This window comes from Odontesthes bonariensis, chromosome 12, assembly GCF_027942865.1.
Source record: "Odontesthes bonariensis isolate fOdoBon6 chromosome 12, fOdoBon6.hap1, whole genome shotgun sequence".
NCBI lineage: Eukaryota > Metazoa > Chordata > Actinopteri > Atheriniformes > Atherinopsidae > Odontesthes > Odontesthes bonariensis.
The window spans coordinates 38,178,795-38,206,705 of NC_134517.1; the positions used below are offsets into that span (position 1 = coordinate 38,178,795).

At 44.7% G+C, this 27,911-nt stretch overlaps 1 protein-coding gene across 1 annotated transcript in view; it reads right to left on the reverse strand.

The window, feature by feature from the left end:
* Positions 1-2,729: 2,729 nt before the first annotated feature.
* The window catches only part of LOC142396284 (thrombospondin-type laminin G domain and EAR repeat-containing protein-like), a 44,207-nt gene continuing 19,025 nt past the window's right edge, over positions 2,730-27,911 (reverse strand). Inside the window, exons 8-16 of the mRNA XM_075478842.1 lie at positions 16,069-16,200; positions 14,903-15,020; positions 14,714-14,828; positions 11,558-11,738; positions 9,454-9,506; positions 9,134-9,310; positions 6,770-6,948; positions 4,148-4,249; positions 2,730-3,554 (exon numbers count right to left, since the gene is read on the reverse strand). Coding sequence (XP_075334957.1) covers positions 3,401-3,554; positions 4,148-4,249; positions 6,770-6,948; positions 9,134-9,310; positions 9,454-9,506; positions 11,558-11,738; positions 14,714-14,828; positions 14,903-15,020; positions 16,069-16,200 — 1,211 coding nt within the window. The 3' untranslated portion in view covers positions 2,730-3,400. The remainder of the gene's footprint in view (positions 3,555-4,147; positions 4,250-6,769; positions 6,949-9,133; positions 9,311-9,453; positions 9,507-11,557; positions 11,739-14,713; positions 14,829-14,902; positions 15,021-16,068; positions 16,201-27,911) is intronic.

The window sequence follows — 27,911 nt, forward strand, 5'->3', positions numbered from 1 at the left end:
TACAGTATCTTGAATGTTTTTGGTCTTTTGAAGCCGACAAACAGGGTTGGCTGTCACAGTCCACCTTTAAAGCAATACAATGTAACTTCTCAAAAAGCCCACTCTGGAGCTCCCCCTACAGGCTTGGAGTTAATGTACGGTTACACTGTCGTAAATACAACACCCTTTCACTTTCATGTTTCACGTTTGTTGACGAACCGGCGAGGAGTCAGAAGGTGCAAGCTATGTCGACCGAGAAGGTAAGAGTGATCAAATGTACCTGGGAGCGTGAGAGGGGTCTATTTGTTTTTGCGGTAGGTGTGCCAGAAAGCAAGTCGAAGTACTTCCGCTCAGCTCCCGGGCCGCTCCAGCAAAGTTACATAGCGCAGTTTTTCCAACTCAGACCCCCGAAGGGCATAGGAGACAGGCCAATCGTAATATTAAAACTCATTCTAGCCGCACAATTTTTTTCAAGCTGTTATTTTAAGGTAGAAATGTTACATAGTATTGCTTTAAACTCCTGTTGGCACACCGGTGGTGAAGGTCAGAGGTTAGATGTGGAGGCTCAGTCATGTGATCGGAGGAACTCCACGTCCTGCGTATGATGTAAATTAGATGAAAGCTGATTGAACATGGTCCCTTTATCAAATAAAAGTCTATAAATAAATCAATAATTAGAAGTAAACACAAAGGTTCGGTGTAATTAAGAAGGAGACATCTTGAATCAGACTGAACCTGTTTACTGGTGCAGCTTCAACATGTACAGCACAGCACTTTAACCATCACAGCCCCACCTAGTGGTGACTCCAGTATTACAACATAATACATGACATTCAGTAAGACTGTAAATGTGCTGGTTAAAGGAGAAGAAGCTCAACAATATCATGTGAAATATAGTTTTATTCAAAATGATTAAATCAAAAGTAAAAATCGACATTAATTCAAATATCCCAGAGTTCATTTATAAAAATAAATAAACAATAAATAAAAGCTAAAAATATACAGATTACTTCATATAATATTAGAAAATGAATCAAATAAATGCATTTATATTGACTTTATGTGTATTTAGAAAATAAATCAATGAATAAATCAACAGATTTAGTCTTAATGACTTGAAAAGTTTAGTTTAAAGAACAGGAAGGAAACTAAAAATCATATCAAATTAAATATATTTTACATGAATAAAAGATATTATGTAAGAAAAGCTTTTTCTTCTGACTCAGTGTTCTAATAAGTTACAGAGACCATTAAAAAATAGAATAGATTATTATTTAGGAATACAGAAGAAAAATATTCATATTCAATTTATAATGACAAAAAGAGGAAAATATTAAAAATCATTGCAGACAGAGTGAAAAAGGTTTAGTCGTCCATCTATGACCTGAGGAGGAAACTGAAAAACATGAAAACATTAAAGCTGAACTCAGATAATCTGACCTCAGATCAGCATCAGTTTACCGTCCAGCAGCAAAAACAGGAAGCTGCCGAAGGTCAGAAAATAAATCAGTGAATCCAGCGATAACACGACTCAGTGAAAGGATCACAGATTAAAACACATCAATCTAATCATAACAAACATATCATGAAGTTCGGATGTGCAGGATCACTGCACTGATCCATCCTAAAGCACCTTTCACACTGTGGAGTCACTCCTTAAGTTGACTCCGCCCCCTCCGCGAAGCCCCGCCTCCTCTACTAAGCCCCACCCACTCACATCCCCCCTGCTGGACGGATGAAGCCAGCTTCTGGTGGAAATGTTCTGCTGTCAGCTGCACTGAGGAGCATGCATCTTCCATCCAGCAGCAGCCTCAGAGGACATCAGAGCCCAGTGGATAAACTCTATCTGAGGCTAATGTTCCAGCAGAGTTAGCTAAAGACTGTGGATGAACTCTATCTGAGGCTAATGTTCCAGCAGAGTTAGCTAAAGACTGTAGATAAACTCTATCTGAGGCTAATGTTCCAGCAGAGTTAGCTAAAGACTGTGGATGAACTCTATCTGAGGCTAATGTTCCGGCAGAGTTAGCTAAAGACTGTGGATGAACTCTATCTGAGGCTAATGTTCCGGCAGAGTTAGCTAAAGACTGTGGATGAACTCTATCTGAGGCTAATGTTCCGGCAGAGTTAGCTAAAGACTGTGGATGAACTCTATCTGAGGCTAATGTTCCAGCAGAGTTAGCTAAAGACTGTGGATGTGCAGCAGCCACTTTTCATCCCACTGTTTTAACAACTTGCTCCAGTTCAACGCTGGACTGAAGAAGCTGAGCCACAAAGAGGGATCAGTTCCCACTCTCAGAGCCTGAACTGCAGAGCAGGGAAATGGAAGCATCTGAGAAATAACTCCTCATGATTTATTTATTGGATTTATTTTCTCTTTTAGCAGCAGCTAACACTAACATCTTAGCTAATGAAGGTGACGTACACCAACTTCTAAGGAGTTATTGCTGTTATTTTCTCCTTTAGCAGCAGCTAACGCTAACAGCTTAGCTAATGAAGATGACGTACACCAACTTCTAAGGAGTTATTGCTGTTAGTCAGCTAACGCAGGTAAACACAGCTAACGCAGGTAGACACAGCTAACGCAGGTGAACACAGCTAACGCAGGTGAACACAGCTAACGCAGGTAAACACAGCTAACGCAGGTAGACACAGCTAACGCAGGTGAACACAGCTAACGCAGGTAGACACAGCTAACGCAGGTAAACACAGCTAACGCAGGTAAACACAGCTAACGCAGGTAAACGCAGCTAACGCAGGTAGACACAGCTAACGCAGGTAAACACAGCTAACGCAGGTAGACACAGCTAACGCAGGTAGACACGGCCAACGCAGCTAACGCAGCTAATGCAGATAAACACAGCTAACGCAGGTAAACGCAGCTAACGCAGCTAATGCAGGTCAACACAGCTAACGCAGATAAACACAGCTAACGCAGGTAAACACAGCGTAACTCTGCACAGCAGCATGACGGCGTGTCCTCAGCCAACCTACAAACATACAGAAACTAACCCTTCACCAACGTCCTGTTGAATTCTTGTTGGTTGAACCTCTGGGAGCTCTTTAACTCCGGTTCAAACTAATGCAATTCCACAGTTTGGTCACTTTCTGTTGGGAAACTTTCTTCATGCCACTCGGCTCAGCTTGAATTTCACAGTTGAAACAGAGAGTCAGCATCAGAACAAAGGTGTTTCTGAGAGCTGCAGGAAGCTTTAACGTGACAAAGTCACACAGATTGAAACTAAACAAACAGAAAAAGAACCAGCAAACGTCTGAACTGCTTCAGAAGGAAAATAAATATTTCAGCCTTTAGCTTAACGTGACTCGGCTTCTGGGAGAAAAGTGCTGCGTGTAAATAAAGTTTCTTTCTCTGAGACAATCGGGACGAAGCTCAGCAGGTCCACCACAGGCTGTCCGGTCCGCTTCAGTACGTCCTGAGTCTGAACACCTTGCTGAGCCTGGAGGTGGCGCTGGAGTACACCAGGAAGGAGCCTTCGTCGGTGCTGAAGTGTTCCCAGTCCCTGCAGCCGAACGTGGGCAGGCTGTGGACCGCCACGAAGCCCTCGTAGCCCTGCCACCTGAAAACACACCACAGGTCACACGATGAAAAGAAAAAACACACCCGCACAGGTGAGGAGGAAAGGAACACACCCGCGCAGGTGAGGAGGAACAGAACACACCCGCGCAGGTGAGGAGGAACAGAACACCCGCGCAGGTGAGGAGGAACGGAACACACCCGCACAGGTGAGGAGGAACGGAACACACCCGCACAGGTGAGGAGGAACGGAACACACCTGCACAGGTGAGGAGGAACAGAACAGACCCGCACAGGTGAGGAGGAACGGAACACACCCGCACAGGTGAGGAGGAACAGAACAGACCCGCGCAGGTGAGGAGGAACAGAACACTCCTGCGCAGGTGAGGAGGAACGGAACACACCCGCGCAGGTGAGGAGGAACGGAACACACCCGCACAGGTGAGGAGGAACAGAACAGACCCGCACAGGTGAGGAGGAACAGAACACTCCTGCGCAGGTGAGGAGGAACGGAACACACCCGCACAGGTGAGGATGAACGGAACACACCCGCGCAGGTGAGGAGGAACGGAACACACCCGCACAGGTGAGGAGGAACAGAACACACCTGCACAGGTGAGGAGGAACAGAACACACCTGTAGACCACGCTGTTCAGAGAGTATGAGCTGCCATCATGAGAGTTCGCCACAACCAAGAACTTCTCGTCTCCGACGGTGAAGAACTCCCAGTCCAGAGCGCTAAAACATAAACAACATTACAGGCTCGTTAAAGGGCAGCTCCGGCCTTTTCTTATCAGCTGTCTTCTGATAAGAAGACGGGTCGGTTTGAGGGTTAGGGTCGGTTAGAGGGTTAGGGTCGGTTAGAGGGTTAGGGTAGGTCAGAGGGTTAGGGTCGGTTTGAGGGTTAGGGTCGGTTAGAGGGTTAGGGTCGGTTAGAGGGTTAGGGTAGGTTAGAGGGTTAGGGTCGGTTAGAGGGTTAGGGTAGGTCAGAGGGTTAGGGTTATGGTCGGTTAGAGGGTTAGGGTCGGTTTGAGGGTTAGGGTCGGTTTGAGGGTTAGGGTCGGTTTGAGGGTTAGGGTTGGTTAGAGGGTTAGGGTCGGTTAGAGGGTTAGGGTAGGTTAAAGGGTTAGGGTCGGTTAGAGGGTTAGGGTCGGTTTGAGGGTTAGGGTCGGTTTGAGGGTTAGGGTCGGTTAGAGGGTTAGGGTCGGTTAGAGGGTTAGGGTCGGTTTGAGGGTTAGGGTCGGTTTGAGGGTTAGGGTTAGGGTCGGTTAGAGGGTTAGGGTCGGTTAAAGGGTTAGGGTCGGTTAGAGGGTTAGGGTCGGTTTGAGGGTTAGGGTCGGTTAGAGGGTTAGGGTCGGTTAGAGGGTTAGGGTAGGTTAGAGGGTTAGGGTCGGTTAGAGGGTTAGGGTCAGTTTGAGGGTTAGGGTCGGTTTGAGGGTTAGGGTCAGTTAGAGGGTTAGGGTTAGGGTCGGTTAGAGGGTTAGGGTAGGTTAGAGGGTTAGGGTTAGGGTCGGTTAGAGGGTTAGGGTCGGTTAGAGGGTTAGGGTAGGTCAGAGGGTTAGGGTCGGTTTGAGGGTTAGGGTCGGTTTGAGGGTTAGGGTTAGGGTCGGTTAGAGGGTTAGGGTCGGTTAGAGGGTTAGGGTCAGTTAGAGGGTTAGGGTTATGGTCGGTTAGAGGGTTAGGGTCGGTTAGAGGGTTAGGGTCGGTTTGAGGGTTAGGGTCGGTTAGAGGGTTAGGGTCGGTTAGAGGGTTAGGGTCGGTTTGAGGGTTAGGGTCGGTTAGAGGGTTAGGGTCGGTTAGAGGGTTAGGGTCGGTTTGAGGGTTAGGGTCGGTTAGAGGGTTAGGGTCGGTTAGAGGGTTAGGGTCGGTTAGAGGGTTAGGGTCGGTTAGAGGGTTAGGGTCGGTTAGAGGGTTAGGGTAGGTTAAAGGGTTAGGGTCGGTTAGAGGGTTAGGGTCGGTTAGAGGGTTAGGGTCGGTTAGAGGGTTAGGGTAGGTTAGAGGGTTAGGGTCGGTTAGAGGGTTAGGGTCGGTTAGAGGGTTAGGGTCGGTTAGAGGGTTAGGGTAGGTTAGAGGGTTAGGGTCGGTTAGAGGGTTAGGGTCGGTTAGAGGGTTAGGGTCGGTTAGAGGGTTAGGGTCGGTTTGAGGGTTAGGGTCGGTTTGAGGGTTAGGGTCAGTTAGAGGGTTAGGGTTAGGGTCGGTTAGAGGGTTAGGGTAGGTTAGAGGGTTAGGGTTAGGGTCGGTTAGAGGGTTAGGGTCGGTTAGAGGGTTAGGGTAGGTCAGAGGGTTAGGGTCGGTTTGAGGGTTAGGGTAGGTTAGAGGGTTAGGGTCGGTTAGAGGGTTAGGGTAGGTTAGAGGGTTAGGGTCGGTTAGAGGGTTAGGGTCGGTTAGAGGGTTAGGGTCGGTTTGAGGGTTAGGGTAGGTTAGAGGGTTAGGGTCGGTTAGAGGGTTAGGGTAGGTTAGAGGGTTAGGGTCGGTTAGAGTCGGTTAGAGGGTTAGGGTCGGTTAGAGGGTTAGGGTAGGTCAGAGGGTTAGGGTCGGTTTGAGGGTTAGGGTCGGTTTGAGGGTTAGGGTTAGGGTCGGTTAGAGGGTTAGGGTCGGTTAGAGTCGGTTAGAGGGTTAGGGTAGGTTAGAGGGTTAGGGTCGGTTAGAGGGTTAGGGTAGGTTAGAGGGTTAGGGTCGGTTAGAGTCGGTTAGAGGGTTAGGGTCGGTTAGAGGGTTAGGGTTATGGTCGGTTAGAGGGTTAGGGTCGGTTAGAGGGTTAGGGTCGGTTTGAGGGTTAGGGTCGGTTAGAGGGTTAGGGTCGGTTTGAGGGTTAGGGTCGGTTAGAGGGTTAGGGTCGGTTAGAGGGTTAGGGTCGGTTAGAGGGTTAGGGTCGGTTAGAGGGTTAGGGTAGGTTAGAGGGTTAGGGTCGGTTTGAGGGTTAGGGTCGGTTAGAGGGTTAGGGTCGGTTAGAGGGTTAGGGTTGGTTAGAGGGTTAGGGTCGGTTAGAGGGTTAGGGTAGGTTAGAGGGTTAGGGTCGGTTTGAGGGTTAGGGTAGGTTAGAGGGTTAGGGTAGGTTAGAGGGTTAGGGTCGGTTAGAGGGTTAGGGTCGGTTAGAGGGTTAGGGTCGGTTTGAGGGTTAGGGTAGGTTAGAGGGTTAGGGTCGGTTAGAGGGTTAGGGTAGGTTAGAGGGTTAGGGTCGGTTTGAGGGTTAGGGTCGGTTAGAGGGTTAGGGTCGGTTAGAGGGTTAGGGTCGGTTAGAGGGTTAGGGTTGGTCACCTGTGAGTCAGGATGTCCTGGAAGCGGATGAAGGTCTGGGTGAGCATGTTGAGCTCGTAGACGGTGGAGTTGATGCTGTAGAAGATCGGACCCTGGCTGGAAACCTTCTGACTGTTGGCCACGGCGAGGAAGAACCTGCCGTCGATCTGGAACGCCTCCCAGTCCGTCGCTCCAACCGTCTGCAGGCAGATAACGACACTGAGATGCACCTCAGAACCACAGCAGGTAAAACACACCTGGCGCCACCATGTCCAGGAGCTAATGAGTAAAAATCCCTTTCACTGCTAAAACTGTGAAACCAAAATACTGATCTGCAGAGAAACAAGGACACGAGTTTATACAAGTTACTTTACTGCTTTTACTTGCCTTTTCTGTACTTTCTGGAAAGATATTTGCCCCATTCTGACAATAATGTTGGTTTTAAATTAAAGTAACTAAAGATGTTTTATGCAGCTGATCAGCAAACAGCTTTTTTTGTCAAGAACAAATTTTCACTCACAATAACACCAAAATATGCTGATTTGCTGCATTTATCATCAACTGTTCTACTCTGGTTAGCCGCCACCTCAGGAGACGGTGGCGGCTGCCGAAAAGCCAGAGAAGCATCGCTCTCTGTGGACAAACGTCACGAGTCACGGAAGTCGCATCAGTTACGATTTGACCGTCAGACTGAGGTCACATTTCAAAAGTCTGATCTTTCATCGTAGAAGCGATGCTGATGTTTCCTGCCAGCAGGGGGCAGCAGCAGCTTCATGGAGACCTCCAAACACAGTCAGATCAGCAGGTTTAAAGTGATGAGACGAACAAGAGAGCTTTACCTTCAGTCATTCTTTTTGAGTCTTTAGGATTCATTACCCCAAAAATACGAGCTTAGTTTGAAACATTTAAGACAGTTTCTTGTCTTTCATTCAGTCTTTTGTGAAGGAAAATGTTTAAAATGTGGTTAGTCTGATACTTCATGAAACCGTATTGCTTTTAAAAAGTCTGTGAACCTTTCATTTCTGCAGTAAAGCTTCTGATCTGTGAGGATTAATGTGACAGGCTGCTGTTTCAGGAGGTTAACGTGTCCTCAGAGGTGGAATTAAAGCTTTTCAGGAAGATTTAACAGGTTTTAAAACGCTGTAAAAGTCTCTTTATCCTTCAGCTGGAAACCCCCTCACACACGTGCACGTGCACACACACTCCCACAAACATTAATTACACTCTGCTGATTTCCTGTGCTTTAGTTTTATCATGAGCAGCAGTCAGGACGAAAACATGTTTCAGTGCACGTGGAGCTGCTTTCATGATGTATCACAGACGAGGCCTCATACTGAAAGCATGTTTACCTTACAAAGAGTGAGAAACAGCAGCTACATTATGTGTCTTCTGTGTCAACCAAAACAAACGCACATTTCAGCAGAAACTCAACATCTAACCTGAGGAAACATGTAGCGCTAAGTTTCCTAAACTCGTTTTTTCCCCCATGGATAGGTGAATGTTTGTTTTTTAGGTTACATATGGGTTACATATGTTTTAAACATTTCCTAAGTCTCTTTTATTTTTTATTGAAGTTGTTGAATTTACCTGTATTATTTTAATTTAAGCCATTTTGTAATTAATGAATTCATTTTAATTTATTTTATCAATTGGATGAACTCTAATTTGCCTAAAGATGATTATTTAGTATTTTTGTCTGTCTGATTGAATGCTTGTGTTAACAAATAAATCACCAAGCACTTTTTTACTCTTACTCAAGTAATTATTTGGATTACTACTTTTTACTTTTACTTGAGTACAATTTTTGGCTGCTTTACCCACCACTGGTTAACACACAGAGAGTGAGGAGGGGACCGGTGTTGTGTTGGAAACACACCTTATCCACACAGCTGCAGGTTGATGAGTTACAGAACGGAACCGTTCAGCCAGAAAGCTTCAGCTAACAAAGTAATGTGGGAACAATGATGTTCATCTTTCAAAAAGGAACAACAATACCTCCTTAGAAGCTGGTGTACGTCACCTTCATTAGCTAAGCTGTTAGCGTTAGCTGCTGCTAAAGGAACAGCAATAACTCCTTAGAAGTCATTAACTCTAAAGAAAATCAAATTTATACAGAAAATATTCCATACTGACAACAATAAAGATCAAGTCTTGATGTTCTAGAATGACCCAGTAAGTTACTGGATAAAAACTAATTGATTACTGATCATTAAAACTACATCAATCTAATTGCTGCTGTTTTTAAAAACACCACCAGAGGGCAGCAAAGTTGGATAAATTACAGCATCTTACTGTCACTGTCAGGAAGTCACAGACTAACTCCTGGAAGCAGATGTTGACCCAAACCTGCGGATGGTCTGACCCACAGAGACCAGAGACACTGACCGTGATGTTCTGGAAGGTCCGGAAGCTTCCATCCTGCCAGATGTAGATGGTGGAGCTGATGGTGGTGGTCTGATCGTTGAAGGTGTTGGCCACCACCAGGAAGTGGAACCGTTCGATGGTGAAGAACTCCCAGTCGTACGCTCCAGAGGAGGGAAGGGTCTGGTTCAGCTCAAACAGCTGGGACAAGGAGAGGACGTGAGAGGACAACGAGACAACGAGGATATGAAATAACAGGACATCAAAGGACAGGAAGAAGACGGGACAAACTGAGACCAGGACGGTCGTTAGACACAGATAGCAGACAGGACGGCGAGCGTCACCTTGGTGTCGGGGTTCCACCTGTAGACCACACTGGGGATGTTGTGGTGAGTCCCTGAGGACACAGAGAGACACGTCTCAACAGATTTCAAAAGGCTGAAGTTTAAAAATGGTTAAAGAGATATTAGTATCCTGCAGTACTATGATGGAACTCTGTCCCAAACCTAATGCAGGGGACAGAGACACAGAGACACAGGTGGAAACAGACGGGTTGACCTGCAGCTGTACCATAGAAAGTGGAATTAGTTGGTGTGTGGTCACAGTAACTTCCCCACCCGGTGTCACCTCCTGAGGGCTGAGGCCCCGCCCCCTGAGGGCCTAGGCCCCGCCCCCTCAGAGACGTCCCTGAGCCTGACTGTTCCTCAGTCTGTTTTGGATAAAGTTTCCATGAAAGTATAAAAGTTGCTCAGTTTGAAGGCAGAATGTGACCTGAGACGCTGGCTGTAAGCAGGTATGTGATGCGATCAGAGGACACCTGCATGCTTTGCCCCCAGATCATAAACAATCCTCTCGGATCAGTGAGTGTGTTTTCATCTGCACAGGAAACTCAGCACAGGTGGAGGTGTGTTTGAAGTGTTCCATACGAGCGGGCAGAGGCCCTTCAAAGCTCACTTTATCAGCTCAAAACCACCAAGCTCCCACATCAAACGCTTTGGTTTCAAAGCTCTTAACGAACAAACTTACCACGAAACGATCAGCTGCTGTGATCCTGCTGCTCCAACAGGGATAATTAACCTGATCACACTGAGGAGTCTGGGGATCCTCTCTGTGGGCGGAACACCAGCAGAGGAAAACATCTCAGAGGATTCCAGCTGCATCGTGGATGTTGGTGTTAAACTCTGAAGTCCATAAACAGGATGTGAGCAAACGATCTGCAGCAGATTAACTCTGTGGAGGTCTTTTCTGACACATTTCACTTCTTATATCGTCACTTCCTGGGAGCCTTGTTGTTTCCTGGAGAGCTTTTACTGTCAGGGTTCACGTTCACGTGGAAGTTCGGACCCAAACACAGGACGTGTGATGGAAAGCTTTTTAAAAAGAACCCAAAGGTGCTGCCGACAGAATAAACTTCAACCCAGGCTTTAAGCCTCGTTTCCAGTATGCAGTACAGTACGGGTCGGTTCAGTCCGGTTCGGGGTCGGGTCTCTTTGGGCTCAGCCTGCGTTCCCACTGTACAAAGGGGACCCTCAGGGGTGGGCGGAGCCTAAGCGTAAATAGCATCCATACTGTGGAACCAGCTCCCAGCTTCTTCAGCTTAACGCCACACCGGCTCGCGGTCCGGGTGAAACCACTCTCTGACATTTCTGCTCAATCAGCTGGAAAACTTTTTGGTTTGGCCCAGCGCCATCGAGCTCCCGCTGCTCAGCCTCCTCACCGACACCGGAGAGCAGAGCCTGGAACCGGTCCTGGGGGCTGGGTACCCCAAGCAGAAGGGTTACAGACATGGGAACCATGGGTTCCATGGTGACGGGTTCCATGGTAACGGTACGTTTTGGTGGTCGTGGAAACACTGAAATAAGAGAACCGTTCTGAACCGTGGAGCTCCTCCCCCCAGATGGTGGAGCTCCTCCCTCTGGATGACGGAGCTCCTCCCCCCAGATGGTGGAGCTCCTCCCCCCGGAAGGTGGAGCTCCTCCCCCCAGATGGTGGAACTCCTCCCTCTGGATGACGGAGCTCCTCCCCCCAGATGGTGGAACTCCTCCCCCCGGATGGTGGAGCTCCTCCCTCTGGATGGTGGAGCTCCTCCCCCCAGATGGTGGAGCTCCTCCCCCCAGATGGTGGAGCTCCTCCCTCTGGATGACGGAGCTCCTCCCCCCAGATGGTGGAGCTCCTCCCCCCGGATGGTGGAGCTCCTCCCTCTGGATGGTGGAGCTCCTCCCCCCAGATGGTGGAGCTCCTCCCTCTGGATGACGGAGCTCCTCCCCCTGGATGACGGAGCTCCTCCCCCCAGATGGTGGAGCTCCTCCCCCCAGATGGTGGAGCTCCTCCCCCCGGATGGTGGAGCTCCTCCCTCTGGATGGTGGAGTTCCTCTCCCTCTCTCTAAGGCTGAGCCCCGCCCCCCTCTGAAGGAAACTCATATGTTGGTTACATTCCAAGGGGTTTACCTCGTCTGTGATTGGCCACCACCAGGAAGCTGTGGTTGTGGATCTGAAAGGCCTCCCAGTCCTGAGCAGAGTGAGTCTCCAGAGTCTGATGACGGAGGAAACGTCGCCGCCGCTGATCCCATCGATAGATGACCGACCGCTCGGGCTCCGCCTCCCGGACGTTCGCCACCACCAGGAAAATCTGACGGCGGGAAACCCAAATCATCCGTTTGATCATCACGTAAAAACATCTCAGAACTGAAGAACAAACCAAACATGGAACCTGAGATTTATTGTTGCTCTGAAACCGATCCAGTTCTTGGTTTTAAAAGATTAAAGGAGTCTCTAAGGCTGTGTTCGAAACCGCCTACTATATACTATATACTACATACTGCATACTTCCATACTCATCGATTAGACAGTATGCAGAGTGTTTACCCACAATGCATTTCGCTCCTGCCCGAGCCGAAATCAGCCGGCCTGAAGCTGATTTCTCTTAAGCTCTAAACTCTGTAAACTTTAGCAACATTTGAAACATTTTCAGGTGAGAAAGTAGTCGTTTAGATCCCCAACGTGTTGAAAATCTGACAAAATACCGGCTATTTACAATTTTGTTCCCACGAATTCGGCGCTACTAAAGCTAGCCGCAGTGAGCTAACGTACTTCCTGTTATTTTCACAAAATAAAATACCCGTTGCCTTTTATCATAGAGAAAGCCATTACGGTACAATTGGTGCTTTTGTTTTGAAAACAGGAAGTGAACCTACCCTCGTTGTAGCTAGCTTGAAACTGCCGTTTTGACAGGAAATGACGATCGGCGACGTCACGTTACGTTGCATCTTGGGTAGTTTGAGTATGAGTAGTAACCTCATGATGCATACCCAACATTTCGGAGAATCTAGTATGCATCCGGGAACTTAAAAAAAGTTAAAGTTAGTAGGATTAGTAGGAGAAGTATGCGGTTTCGAACACAGCCTAAGTGTTCCCAGACGTCCACATGATGCAGTCGAGTTGCAGAAGAAGAACGCTGGACAGAACTCCCTGTTTTAGTAAAAGATGGACGCAGCCATCATGAGTCCGACTGTTGGTTTGTTCAGTCTGACTCTCAGCTGCCAGATTCTAGATGCAGAAAGAAAGCCGACGCATAACGTTCTGTTTGGGAGAGATTTTCAAAGAATGATGAAGCTGAGGCTCTGAGGGAAACCTGGGAGGAGTCAGGGGCCCCAGGAGTCCCACCGGTTACACAAAAACACCCAAAACCAGGTGGTCATCACAGACCTTCTGTTCATCAGGGGGTCTTTGAATCATTTCAAATGTCCGGGTGGTACCTCTGTGAGCTTTTCATCCTGCTCTGCTGCTACACAGCGTCTCTGAATACCTGCAGAGCTTTGTGTTCACACCTGTGTGTGTCACACACTGCGCAAACAAAACCGACACAATGGGAACACAACGCTTCAAACGGCTGCTGACGATCCACCTCCATGAAAGAGCTGTTAGACTCTGAGCTTCATCCTGAGCACGTGGACACCCAAACACACCCTTTATGAGGTCTGGTTTAAAGGTGACAGGTTATGCTCTTTATAACAATGGACACAATTTTCTGATAGAAGTTTGAACTGGAGTCAAGGAGCTCCCAGGGTCTTCCCAGAGGACTTCCAGGGGGCTCCGAGAGGACTCCCAGAGGACTTCCAGGGGGCTCCGAGAGGACTCCCAGAGGACTCCCAGGGGACTCCCAGTTGGCTCCCAGAGGACTCCCAGGGGGCTCCAAGAGGACTCCCAGGGTGTTCCCAGAGGACTCCCAGAGGACTTCCAGGGTGTTCCCAGAGTACTCCCAGGGGGCTCCAAGAGGACTCCCAGGGGGCTCCCAGGGTGTTCCCAGAGGACTCCCAGGGGGCTCCCAGAGGACTCCCAGAGGACTCCCAGGGTGTTCCCAGAGTACTCCCAGGGGGCTCCAAGAGGACTCCCAGGGGGCTCCAAGAGGACTCCCAGGGGGCTCCCAGAGGACTCCCAGAGGACTCCCAGGGGGCTCCCAGAGGACTCCCAGAGGACTCCCAGGGTGTTCCCAGAGTACTCCCAGGGGGCTCCAAGAGGACTCCCAGGGGGCTCCAAGAGGACTCCCAGAGGACTCCCAGGGTGTTCCCAGAGTACTCCCAGGGGGCTCCAAGAGGACTCCCAGGGGACTCCCAGGGTGTTCCCAGGGGACTCCCAGGGTATTCCCAGAGGACTCCCAGGGGGCTCCCAGAGGACTCCCAGAGGACTCCCAGGGGGCTCCGAGAGGACTCCCAGGGGGCTCCCAGAGGACTCCTAGGGGACTCCCAGGGTGTTCCCAGAGTACTCCCAGGGGGCTCCAAGAGGACTCCCAGAGGACTCCCAGAGGACTCCCAGGGGGCTCCGAGAGGACTCCCAGGGGACTCCCAGGGTGTTCCCAGAGGACTCCCAGGGGGCTCCCAGAGGACTCCCAGAGGACTCCCAGGGGGCTCCAAGAGGACTCCCAGGGGGCTCCGAGAGGACTCCCAGGGGACTCCCAGGGTGTTCCCAGAGGACTCCAAGAGGACTCGCAGAGGACTCCCAGGGGGCTCCAAGAGGACTCCCATGGGACTCCCAGGGTGTTCCCAGAGGACTCCCAGGGGACTCCCAGGGGGCTCCGAGAGGACTCACAGGGGACTCCCAGGGTGTTCCCAGAGGACTCCCAGAGGACTCCCAGAGGACTCCCAGAGGACTCCCAGGGGGCTCCAAGAGGAGGACCACAGAGATGGTTCATCTCCACAGAATTTGAGCAGAACCAGTGTTTATGTCTGTTTGTGAACGCTACTCAGCTGATTCCATCAAGCAGCATGAAGAAAGTTTCCTAACAGAAAGTGACTCTCTGACAGAACTGTGGAATTATATCAGTTTGAACTGGACTCAAAGAGCTCCCAGAGAGGTTCAACCATCAAGGCTTCAACAGGACGCGGGTGAAGGGTTAGCTTCTGTTCGGACGTTGGCTGAGGACACGCTGTCAGGTTACTGTGGAGTTACGCTGTGTTTACGAAGTTTCAATCTGTCCATAGGTTTAAACACCTGAAACCTTTTGCAGTGTGTGAACCCAAACCAATGTGCTTCTGACTGGGGTTGTAGGCTTCTGGCTATCTGACGTCATCCTGGCCATCACTGGTAGTTCTTACCACTCTGTCTCACCTTGTCGTCGATGGTGAAGTGCTTCCAGGCCCGGGCCTCCTGGGTGCTGATGTTCTGGTACAACTGGAACGAGCCGTTTGTCCATCTGTAGATGCCCGAGCCGAGCCGAGAGTCCCTGCCGTCAGAGACATGTGGGTTATCAGAGAGGCCTTGGGGTGCCCGGGACCTCCTGCAGGGCTGGTTCAGTACCTGTTGGCTGCAGCCATGAACAGGCCTTCAGACGGGATGGAGAAGACCTCGATGTCAAAGGTTTCTGAGCGGGTGTACAGGTCCTGATAGTCCTCCACGTAGTCCAGACGATCCTTATCTGTAGAGTCAGAAGAAGAGGAGGCGTGAACCAGCAGGGATTAAAGACACATGAGCTGCATCCTTAGCAGCTTCTTGGACGCCATGACGTGAAATCTCACCGAAGGACTGTTTGGATGTTTTATAATATGAAGTCAAATTTAGTCAAATTGTCTTTTCATTATATTTGTTGACACTTTTGAGCCTTTGGCATCATAATGTGTTCCATCAAAGAACAGCAGAGGATAAACTGCAGCAGCTAACGGTTCATTTTCTACATCTTTAAAGAACCATCGCTATGCTGATGATACTCAGCTGTACTTATCTATGAAACCAGATCAAACCAATCAGCTCGTCAGACTACAAGCATGTCTTAAAGACATAAAGACCTGGATGACTCAGAACTTTCTGCTTCTAAACTCAAACTGAAGTCGTTATCTTTGGACCTGAGCGCTTCAGGGAGAAACTGTCTGGTTCTATAGTTACTCTGGTGGTGTTTCCTCGGCTTCTAGTTCTACAGTGAGGAACCTTGGAGTTATTTCTGACCAGGATCTGTCCTCTGACTCACATATAAAACAGGTTTCTAGGACTGCCTTCTTTCATCTTCGTAATATTGTTAAAATCAGGAACATCTTGTCTCAGAGTGATGCAGAAAAACTAATTCATGCATTTGTTCCTTCAGGATTGGACTACTGTAATTCTTTAGTTATGGGCTGTCCCACATATTCTCTGAAAAGCCTTCAGTTGATCCAAAATGCTGCAGCCAGAGTTCTGATGAGAACTAACAGGAGAGATCATATTTCTCCAGTTTTAGTGTTTCTGAGTGCAGCAGGTGATGAACTGAGACAGAGTTCAGGGTTTTTTAGGAGCTGCACATCCATCATCATAACACATGTTGTTACTGTGACTGTACGAAGTGCATCACCATCTTCTCTGAGGCGTTCCTGTGATGCATCATGACTTTATTCTACCTTCAGACTTAAATGTAAGCCAGATTTAAAACCCTGGCTTCTTCCCGTGACCTCCTGACGGGGTTGTTATCTTTGGGTTTATCTTGGGTTCAGACTCACTCTGCAGCAGCGTCCTCCACGTCAGCCCGTCGCAGATGAACAGGCTCCTCCTCCGAGCGTTGAACCACAGCTGGCCCTGTTCTGGTCTGAAACACGGAGGACGAGTCCCTGCGGTCACTCTGGCCTCGGCCTCTGAAACACAGAAAACAACCTGAAGGGAGTTCTGTTTTTAACGAGACCCTCCGAGCCCAGAGAAGTGGACCAGGTTAGCATCAGGCTTCTTCTCTGCACAGTAAAGTCTGTGAATGGAACTCTGGATCGTAGTGCTGGACAAAGGTTTCCCACAGTAATCCCTCGTCCGTGTGCTTCCATCAGCCGACAAATATTCTATCGCGCATTAACGCAGGTTTTATTATTTATTATTATAAAAGTCTGCTGCTCACAGGCTTTTATTTTGTAAAAGTCTGCTGCTCACAAGCTTTTATTTTGTAAAAGTCTGCTGCTCACAGGCTTTTATTTTGTAAAAGTCTGTTGCTCACAGGCTTTTATTTTGTAAAAGTCTGTTGCTCACAGGCTTTTATTTTGTAAAAGTCTGTTGCTCACAGGCTTTTATTTTGTAAAAGTCTGTTGCTCACAGGCTTTTATTTTGTAAAAGTCTGTTGCTCACAGGCTTTTATTTTGTAAAAGTCTGTTACTCACAGGCTTTTATTTTATAAAAGTCTGCTGCTCACAGGCTTTTATTCTGTAAAAGTCTGCTGCTGTCTGCTGTGGAACAGGAAAAGAAAGTAATCGGCGGATCCACCAAACATGGAGAAGGGTACGGAACTTTTACTCGGCCATTTTCATGTTAAAGTTCTTCCAGACGGCGGAGTCGACAGAACCAAAGTCATCTGTAAACACTGCCAAGTTGAATTGTCTTCTCAGCGTAGTAGTTCCAGTCTAAAATATCACTTAAAGGCAAAACACACAACTGATAGCAGCAAGTCATTCAAGGAAACAGACAGTGGAGCGAGGCTTCTACATAAAAACTACAGAAAGATGCTGATGTTAAAAGTGTGTTTGCACAACAAATGTTATGGCACTTTCATTCATATGACAGCACATTTAAAATAAAGCTAAATGCTAAAAGCTATACGCTACTTTTGGATTCATTTTTGGATTCTGCATACAAATGAGATTAATCGTGATTAATCAGGGGAATCATGTGATTAATTAGATTAAACATTTTAATCGTTGCCCAGCATTAATGTATATATATATATATATATATATATATATATATGTATATGTATATATTAACAAAGTTGAGGAGATAAAACATGAAATCTGCAGTGGAATAAAGTAAATGTTTTCCAACATGTTCTGATTTACGGCCGTAGGCGTGCGGATAGAAATCAAATGTTCTTCAAAGATAAAAAAAAACTCGTAAAAAAACTCGTAAAAATGTGATCTCAGAGGTTCTCTTTTGATCCCTGAAGCAGAAAAAGCCAAATGAGCTGAAGCTGAGCTCGAGTTTGGGCAAATGCTATTTGTTTAGAGCCCTCAGCTGCCGACAGGTTCATAAATCTAACTCACCTCAGACTGCTTTATATAAACTGAGTCATAAAGAGCGAAGTCTCTTCCATCAGACACTTAAATCAGCCAAACTTAATGACCTCTGTCATCATTACAAAGCTGGTTTTAAGGTTTTAATTCATCTTCAGAGCACCAGAGCGTGACGAAGGGATGGAAGGAGGTGTCCACCCCTGAGGGAGCGAGAGGCATCGTACACAGAACAGAGCAGAAGCTTGTTGATGTGCACAGATCCGATCTGAGTAAAGCGTGACCCGACCATCCTGCACGCCGTGCACGTGTTACACGCTAATAATTCTCTCCTGTTGAATATGTAATGCCCCCATTGTCTGTCATTATTATTATTTTTATTATTATAATTATTATTGTTTATTTATTTATTTTTTTCTCAATTTTCTCATCACTGAATGGACACTTTACTTCTTACTAGCATTACTACGATCATTATTACTGTTTTTCCCTTTATTTATTTATTTAATTTATTGCATTGTTCATTTATTTAACTTTGCTATCTATGCTTATATGTGTTTTTTCCCCTTTACAGCAGTATATGGCTGTTGTGGGTGGGTGGGTTCTGTTGTTAAAAAGAAAACAAATCCAATTCAAGATATTGTATTTAAATGAATCTTACTTTGTGCTTTCATGAATAAAAAATATACTTAAAAAAAATAAAAATAAATAATTCTCTCCTGTCACTGCTTCATCCTTAGAATCAGTCAGGTTCTGCCTTCTCCTTCGGATCTTTGGACTTTATTCACTTGGAGTATTTCTGAGTTTTCTGCAGCACTTTCCTTTTGTCAGTTAAATAAATGAATGAACCGTCCTCAGGCTGGTTCCCTTCAGCTGCTTTAACCATGAATCTCAGCAGTTACAGTCCAACATTTGTGTGAGTGTGAACAAAAACAGCCGACTCCTTCATGTCTTCTGTTGTTAACAGCCTGACAGACAGCTCACAGTCATGGTTTACTCCCATATATATATAGATATATCTATATACCCTGAAGTCACTCATCACAGCTTTAAAAAGCTTCATAATTAGGATTAATCATTTATATAAACCAGTACCAAACAAAGTACACGAAGCATCACTAAAAACAAATGAAACTTTACTAAAAACCTGATGAATAAAAAGCTTAATAAATCACCATCAGGTTGATCCACAGCTCGCTGAGTAAAGGAGCCGATGGAAACCTCTCCCACGGCCCCATCCTTAAAGGGACACTGTGTAATATATTAAATCATTTATTAGCTCAAATCAACATATTCATTCATAAATTAGTCCTCATTGGTGTAAAATTATCTCTGTCAACAAACTCACTTATCCTCCTGAGGGAAGAATAACTCGTCTGTATCTACATAGAGCGGGCAAGCCATAGATATGTATAGAATATATATCTACACATATCTATGGGGCGAGCTCTATGGAGGCTGCCATGTCCTTCCGCTCTATGAAAAACGATGAAGTGCCGAGAGGGACATAAAGCACTTGGAATCGCGATTTCCCCGCCAGGCCTGCAAGCGGAAATGACGTCATGTTGACGTCACGTTTGCACGCAGGTATAAACAGAGCCAGTCTACGCCATTAGACATTCTCTGGTGTAAACCAGCCTGAACGGCCTGAACTTTTGTTCGTAATGGAAGACCATAGTTACGCCATCCACAGGAGGAGGGATCCTCGTCACCAAAAAAGCCAAAAACAGATTTTCACGGGCAACTTGACCGGCAAATCCACAAAAAGAGGGTAAACATCGGGGTCGGTTTTCCCAGATGGAAAGAGCTAATGAAGGAGAAAGATCAATAAATAAAGAATGTTTCCTTACTAATTAGTTGTAGCACATAGTTCATGCGTTGTAGAGCAAGCACTAGCCTACTACGTTCGCTATACTGCGACAGTAATGTTACCAATAAAAAACAACATAAACTATCTTGCTCGAGGAGTAATTTCTCATACATGCTCACACTAATGACTCAATGCAGTTTGAAGTTTGTTTGAAATAACGTACCTCATCACCCGAAACAAAACTTGATGAGGTGGACTTTGAAGACGTGTTTGTCACAGTTGTTTGTGAGTGCTGGAGTGAACACACTGCAAGCGGCTCTGAGAAATGTAATGTAGAGGTTCATCTGGTATCAGTGTTTTATAAAAATCAGTCATTAGACTGTTTTTTAAATTATTATTTTATTGTGTGTTATGTAGTCCTTTGTACTGTGTGTCTTGATGTCTTTTTGTTTGTATGGACCTTGAGTCTGAAATAATGCTTATCTATCTATAGCTTCTTGAATCTTGACACATACCGCCTGCCGTAGTTCAACAAGTTGCAGCGCACATTTGAAAACGCGAGGCGCTAGAGAGCAAATTCATTCGACTTTGCAAAATAAAATTGCACCACTAGATGGGGGAAGAAATTACACAGTGTCCCTTTAAGGTGGCGGCCGACCTCTGAACTCTAAGAGGTCGACCTACCGACCGCCGAATCTTTGGCAGCTGACATATCTGAGCCAAAACATCCGATGACTGAAAGAAACAGCAAACTGGACCATCCAACCCCCAGAACACTGGCTGAGAAACGGGGCTAAACAATACCCAACGTCTAACCCTTAAACGTCTAACCCTTAAACGTCTAACCCTTAAACGTCTAACCCTTAAACGTTTAACCCTTAAACGTCTAACCCTTAAACGTTTAACCCTTAAACGTCTAACCCTTAAACGTCTAACCCTTAAACGTCTAACCCTTAAACGTCTAACCCTTAAACGCCTAACCCTTAAACGTTTAACCCTTAAACGTCTAACCCTTAAACGTCTAACCCTTAAACGCCTAACCCTTAAACATTTAACCCTTAAACGTCTAACCCTTAAACGTCTAACCCTTAAACGTTTAACCCTTAAACGTCTAACCCTTAAACGTCTAACCCTTAAACGTCTAACCCTTAAACGTCTAACCCTTAAACGCCTAACCCTTAAACGTTTAACCCTTAAACGTCTAACCCTTAAACGTCTAACCCTTAAACGTCTAACCCTTAAACGTTTAACCCTTAAACGTCTAACCCTTAAACGTCTAACCCTTAAACGTTTAACCCTTAAACGTCTAACCCTTAAACGTCTAACCCTTAAACGCCTAAACCTTAAACGTCTAACCCTTAAACGTCTAACCCTTAAAAGTCTAACCCTTAAACGTCTAACCCTTAAACGTTTAACCCTTAAACGTCTAACCCTTAAACGTCTAACCCTTAAACGTCTAACCCTTAAACGTTTAACCCTTAAACGTCTAACCCTTAAACGTCTAACCCTTAAACGCCTAACCCTTAAACGTTTAACCCTTAAACGTCTAACCCTTAAACGTCTAACCCTTAAACGTCTAACCCTTAAACGTTTAACCCTTAAACGTCTAACCCTTAAACGTCTAACCCTTAAACGTCTAACCCTTAAACGTTTAACCCTTAAACGTCTAACCCTTAAACGTCTAACCCTTAAACGCCTAAACCTTAAACGTCTAACCCTTAAACGTCTAACCCTTAAAAGTCTAACCCTTAAACGTCTAACCCTTAAAAGTTTAACCCTTAAACGCCTAACCCTTAAACGTCTAACCCTTAAACGTTTAACCTTTAAACGTCTAACCCTTAAACGCCTAACCCTTAAACGCCTAACCCTTAAACGTCTAACCCTTAAACGTCTAACCCTTAAACGTCTAACCCTTAAACGTTTAACCCTTAAACGCCTAACCCTTAAAAGTTTAACCCTTAAACGCCTAACCCTTAAACGTCTAACCCTTAAACGTTTAACCTTTAAACGTCTAACCCTTAAACGCCTAACCCTTAAACGCCTAACCCTTAAACGTCTAACCCTTAAACGTCTAACCCTTAAAAGTTTAACCCTTAAACGTCTAACCCTTAAACGTCTAACCCTTCAACGTTTAACCTTTAAACGTTTAACCTTTAAACGTCTAACCCTTAAACGTCTAACCCTTAAACGTTTAACCCTTAAACGTCTAACCCTTAAAAGTCTAACCCTTAAACGTTTAACCCTTAAACGTCTAACCCTTAAACGTCTAACCCTTAAACGTCTAACCCTTAAAAGTCTAACCCTTAAACGTTTAACCCTTAAACGTCTAACCCTTAAACGTCTAACCCTTAAAAGTTTAACCCTTAAACGCCTAACCCTTAAACGTCTAACCCTTAAACGTTTAACCCTTAAACGTCTAACCCTTAAACGCCTAACCCTTAAACGTCTAACCCTTAAACGTCTAACCCTTAAAAGTTTAACCCTTAAACGTCTAACCCTTAAACGTCTAACCCTTCAACGTTTAACCTTTAAACGTTTAACCTTTAAACGTCTAACCCTTAAACGTCTAACCCTTAAACGTTTAACCCTTAAACGTCTAACCCTTAAAAGTCTAACCCTTAAACGTTTAACCCTTAAACGTCTAACCCTTAAACGTCTAACCCTTAAACGTCTAACCCTTAAAAGTCTAACCCTTAAACGTTTAACCCTTAAACGTCTAACCCTTAAACGTCTAACCCTTAAAAGTTTAACCCTTAAACGCCTAACCCTTAAACGTCTAACCCTTAAACGTTTAACCCTTAAACGTCTAACCCTTAAACGCCTAACCCTTAAACGTCTAACCCTTAAACGTCTAACCCTTAAACGTTTAACCCTTAAACGTCTAACCCTTAAACGCCTAACCCTTAAACGTCTAACCCTTAAACGTCTAACCCTTAAAAGTCTAACCCTTAAACGTCTAACCCTTAAACGTCTAACCCTTAAACGTTTAACCCTTAAAAGTCTAACCCTTAAACGTCTAACCCTTAAACGTCTAACCCTTAAACGTCTAACCCTTAAACGTCTAACCCTTAAAAGTTTAACCCTTAAACGCCTAACCCTTAAACGTTTAACCCTTAAACGTCTAACCCTTAAACGTTTAACCCTTAAACGCCTAACCCTTAAACGTCTAACCCTTAAACGTCTAACCCTTAAACGTCTAACCCTTAAAAGTTTAACCCTTAAACGCCTAACCCTTAAACGTCTAACCCTTAAACGTTTAACCCTTAAAAGTCTAACCCTTAAACGTCTAACCCTTAAACGTTTAACCCTTAAACGTCTAACCCTTAAACGTTTAACCCTTAAAAGTCTAACCCTTAAACGTCTAACCCTTAAACGTTTAACCCTTAAAAGTCTAACCCTTAAACGTCTAACCCTTAAACGTTTAACCCTTAAACGTCTAACCCTTAAACGTTTAACCCTTAAAAGTCTAACCCTTAAAAGTCTAACCCTTAAACGCCTAACCCTTAAACGTCTAACCCTTAAACGTTTAACCCTTAAACGTCTAACCCTTAAACGTCTAACCCTTAAACGTCTAACCCTTAAACGTCTAACCCTTAATCGCCTAACCCTTAAACGTTTAACCCTTAAGCGTCTAACCCTTAAACGTCTAACCCTTAAACACCTAACCCTTAAACGCCTAACCCTTAAACGTCTAACCCTTAAAAGTTTAACCCTTAAACGCCTAACCCTTAAACGTCTAACCCTTCAACGTTTAACCTTTAAACGTTTAACCTTTAAACGTCTAACCCTTAAACGTCTAACCCTTAAACGTTTAACCCTTAAACGTCTAACCCTTAAACGTTTAACCCTTAAACGTCTAACCCTTAAACGTTTAACCCTTAAACGTCTAACCCTTAAACGTTTAACCCTTAAACGTTTAACCCTTAAACGTCTAACCCTTAAACGTTTAACCCTTAAACGTCTAACCCTTAAACGTTTAACCCTTAAACGTCTAACCCTTAAACGTCTAACCCTTAAACGCCTAACCCTTAAACGTCTAACACTTAAACGTCTAACCCTTAAACGCCTAACCCTTAAACGCCTAACCCTTAAACGCCTAACCCTTAAACGTCTAACCCTTAAACGTCTAACCCTTAAACGTCTAACCCTTAAAAGTCTAACCCTTAAACGTTTAACCCTTAAACGTCTAACCCTTAAACGTCTAACCCTTAAACGTTTAACCCTTAAACGCCTAACCCTTAAACGTCTAACCCTTAAACGTTTAACCCTTAAACGTCTAACCCTTAAACGTCTAACCCTTAAACGTCTAACCCTTAAACGTTTAACCCTTAAACGTCTAACCCTTAAACGTCTAACCCTTAAACGTCTAACCCTTAAACGTTTAACCCTTAAACGTCTAACCCTTAAACGTCTAACCCTTAAACGTTTAACCCTTAAACGTCTAACCCTTAAACGTTTAACCCTTAAACTTCTAACCCTTAAACGCCTAACCCTTAAACGTCTAACCCTTAAACGTCTAACCCTTAAACGTTTAACCCTTAAACGTCTAACCCTTAAACGTCTAACCCTTAAACGTTTAACCCTTAAACGTCTAACCCTTAAACGTCTAACCCTTAAACGTTTAACCCTTAAACGTCTAACCCTTAAACGTTTAACCCTTAAACGTCTAACCCTTAAACGCCTAACCCTTAAACGTCTAACCCTTAAACGTCTAACCCTTAAACGTTTAACCCTTAAACGTCTAACCCTTAAACGCCTAACCCTTAAACGTCTAACCCTTAAACGTCTAACCCTTAAACGTTTAACCCTTAAACGTCTAACCCTTAAACGTCTAACCCTTAATCGCCTAACCCTTAAGCGTCTAACCCTTAAATGTCTAACCCTTAAACGCCTAACCCTTAAACGTCTAACCCTTAAAAGTCTAACCCTTAAAAGTCTAACCCTTAAACGTCTAACCCTTAAACGTCTAACCCTTAAACGTCTAACCCTTAAACGCCTAACCCTTAAAAGTCTAACCCTTAAAAGTCTAACCCTTAAACGCCTAACCCTTAAACGTCTAACCCTTAAACGTCTAACCCTTAAACGTCTAACCCTTAAACGTCTAACCCTTAAACGTCTAACCCTTAAACGTCTAACCCTTAAACGTCTAACCCTTAAACGCCTAACCCTTAAAAGTCTAACCCTTAAAAGTCTAACCCTTAAACGCCTAACCCTTAAACGCCTAACCCTTAAACGTCTAACCCTTAAACGTCTAACCCTTAAACGTCTAACCCTTAAACGTCTAACCCTTAAACGTCTAACCCTTAAACGTCTAACCCTTAAACGCCTAACCCTTAAAAGTCTAACCCTTAAAAGTCTAACCCTTAAAAGTCTAACCCTTAAACGTCTAACCCTTAAACGCCTAACCCTTAAACGCCTAACCCTTAAAAGTCTAACCCTTAAAAGTCTAACCCTTAAACGTCTAACCCTTAAACGTTTAACCCTTAAACGTCTAACCCTTAAACGTCTAACCCTTAAACGTCTAACCCTTAAACGTTTAACCCTTAAACGTCTAACCCTTAAACGTCTAACCCTTAAACGTTTAACCCTTAAACGCCTAACCCTTAAACGTCTAACCCTTAAACGCCTAACCCTTAAAAGTCTAACCCTTAAAAGTCTAACCCTTAAACGCCTAACCCTTAAACGTCTAACCCTTAAACGTCTAACCCTTAAACGTCTAACCCTTAAACGTTTAACCCTTAAACGTCTAACCCTTAAACGTCTAACCCTTAAACGTCTAACCCTTAAACGTTTAACCCTTAAACGTCTAACCCTTAAAAGTCTAACCCTTAAACGTCTAACCCTTAAACGTGTAACCCTTAAACGCCTAACCCTTAAACGTCTAACCCTTAAACGCCTAACCCTTAAACGCCTAACCCTTAAACGCCTAACCCTTAAACGTCTAACCCTTAAACGTCTAACCCTTAAACGTCTAACCCTTAAACGTCTAACCCTTAAACGTTTAACCCTTAAACGTCTAACCCTTAAACGTCTACCCCTTAAACGTTTAACCCTTAAACGCCTAACCCTTAAACGCCTAACCCTTAAACGCCTAACCCTTAAACGTCTAACCCTTAAACGCCTAACCCTTAAAAGTCTAACCCTTAAACGTCTAACCCTTAAACATCTAACCCTTAAAAGTCTAACCCTTAAACGTTTAACCCTTAAACGTTTAACCCTTAAACGTCTAACCCTTAAACGCCTAACCCTTAAACGTCTAACCCTTAAACGTCTAACCCTTAAACGTTTAACCCTTAAACGTTTAACCCTTAAACGTCTAACCCTTAAACGTCTAACCCTTAAACGTCTAACCCTTAAACGCCTAACCCTTAAACGTTTAACCCTTAAACGTTTAACCCTTAAACGCCTAACCCTTAAACGCCTAACCCTTAAACGTCTAACCCTTAAACGTCTAACCCTTAAACGTCTAACCCATCAACGTTTAACCCTTAAACGTCTAACCCTTAAACGTCTAACCCTTAAACGTCTAACCCTTAAACGCCTAACCCTTAAACGTCTAACCCTTAAACGCCTAACCCTTAAACGTCTAACCCTTAAACGTCTAACCCTTAAACGTTTAACCCTTAAACGTTTAACCCTTAAACGTTTAACCCTTAAACGTCTAACCCTTAAACGTTTAACCCTTAAACGTCTAACCCTTAAACGTCTAACCCTTAAACGCCTAACCCTTAAACGTTTAACCCTTAAACGTCTAACCCTTAAACGTCTAACCCTTAAACGCCTAACCCTTAAACGTTTAACCTTTAAACGTTTAACCCTTAAAAGTCTAACCCTTAAACGTCTAACCCTTAAACGCCTAACCCTTAAACGTTTAACCTTTAAACGTTTAACCCTTAAAAGTCTAACCCTTAAACGTTTAACCCTTAAACGTCTAACCTTTAAACGTTTAACCCTTAAACGTTTAACCCTTAAACGTCTAACCTTTAAACGCCTAACCCTTAAACGTCTAACTCTTAAACGTTTAACCCTTAAACGTTTAACCCTTAAACGCCTAACCCTTAAACGTTTAACCCTTAAACGTCTAACCTTTAAACGCCTAACCCTTAAACGTCTAACCCTTAAACGTTTAACCCTTAAACGTTTAACCCTTAAACGCCTAACCCTTAAACGTTTAACCCTTAAACGTCTAACCTTTAAACGCCTAACCCTTAAACGTCTAACCCTTAAACGTTTAACCCTTAAACGTCTAACCCTTAAACGTCTAACCTTTAAACGTTTAACCCTTAAACGTCTAACCCTTAAACGTTTAACCCTTAAACGCCTAACCTTTAAACGTTTAACCCTTAAACGCCTAACCTTTAAACGTCTAACCCTTAAACGTTTAACCCTTAAACGCCTAACCTTTAAACGTCTAACCCTTAAACGTCTAACCTTTAAACGTCTAACCCTTAAACGTCTAACCCTTAAACGTCTAACCTTTAAACGTTTAACCCTTAAACGTCTAACCCTTAAACGTCTAACCCTTAAACGTCTAACCTTTAAACGTCTAACCCTTAAACGTCTAACCTTTAAACGTCTAACCCTTAAACGTCTAACCCTTAAACGTCTAACCTTTAAACGTTTAACCCTTAAACGTCTAACCCTTAAACGTTTAACCCTTAAACGTCTAACCCTTAAACGTCTAACCCTTAAACGTTTAACCCTTAAACGCCTAACCTTTAAACGTTTAACCCTTAAACGCCTAACCTTTAAACGTCTAACCCTTAAACGTTTAACCCTTAAACGCCTAACCTTTAAACGTCTAACCCTTAAACGTCTAACCTTTAAACGTCTAACCCTTAAACGTCTAACCCTTAAACGTCTAACCTTTAAACGTTTAACCCTTAAACGTCTAACCCTTAAACGTCTAACCCTTAAACGTCTAACCTTTAAACGTCTAACCCTTAAACGTCTAACCTTTAAACGTCTAACCCTTAAACGTCTAACCCTTAAACGTCTAACCTTTAAACGTTTAACCCTTAAACGTCTAACCCTTAAACGTTTAACCCTTAAACGTCTAACCCTTAAACGTCTAACCCTTAAACGTCTAACCCTTAAACGTCTAACCTTTAAACGTTTAACCCTTAAACGTCTAACCTTTAAACGTTTAACCCTTAAACGTCTAACCCTTAAACGTTTAACCCTTAAACGTCTAACCCTTAAACGTCTAACCCTTAAACGCCTAACCCTTAAACGCCTAACCCTTAAACGTGTAACCCTTAAACCTGTGCATATGAGTTCAGTCTGAAGATGTATCCGTCTTCATGATGACTCGCTTTGTCTCGCTTTGTCTCACAAACTGAACGTTTTGTTAGACTTAGACTTCACACTCTCAGGAAACAAAGTACAGAATTGTACCTTTAGGGGTACGATGGCTTGTCCCTGGGGCAGTACCCTCAGAAGGTAGAGTTTTGTACCTTACAGAGACCAATCTTGTACCTCTGGTGGCAATTTTGTCCCCTATTCTGAAGTAGCCTAACACAGACTGTCTATTGTACCCCAGCATGTAGAA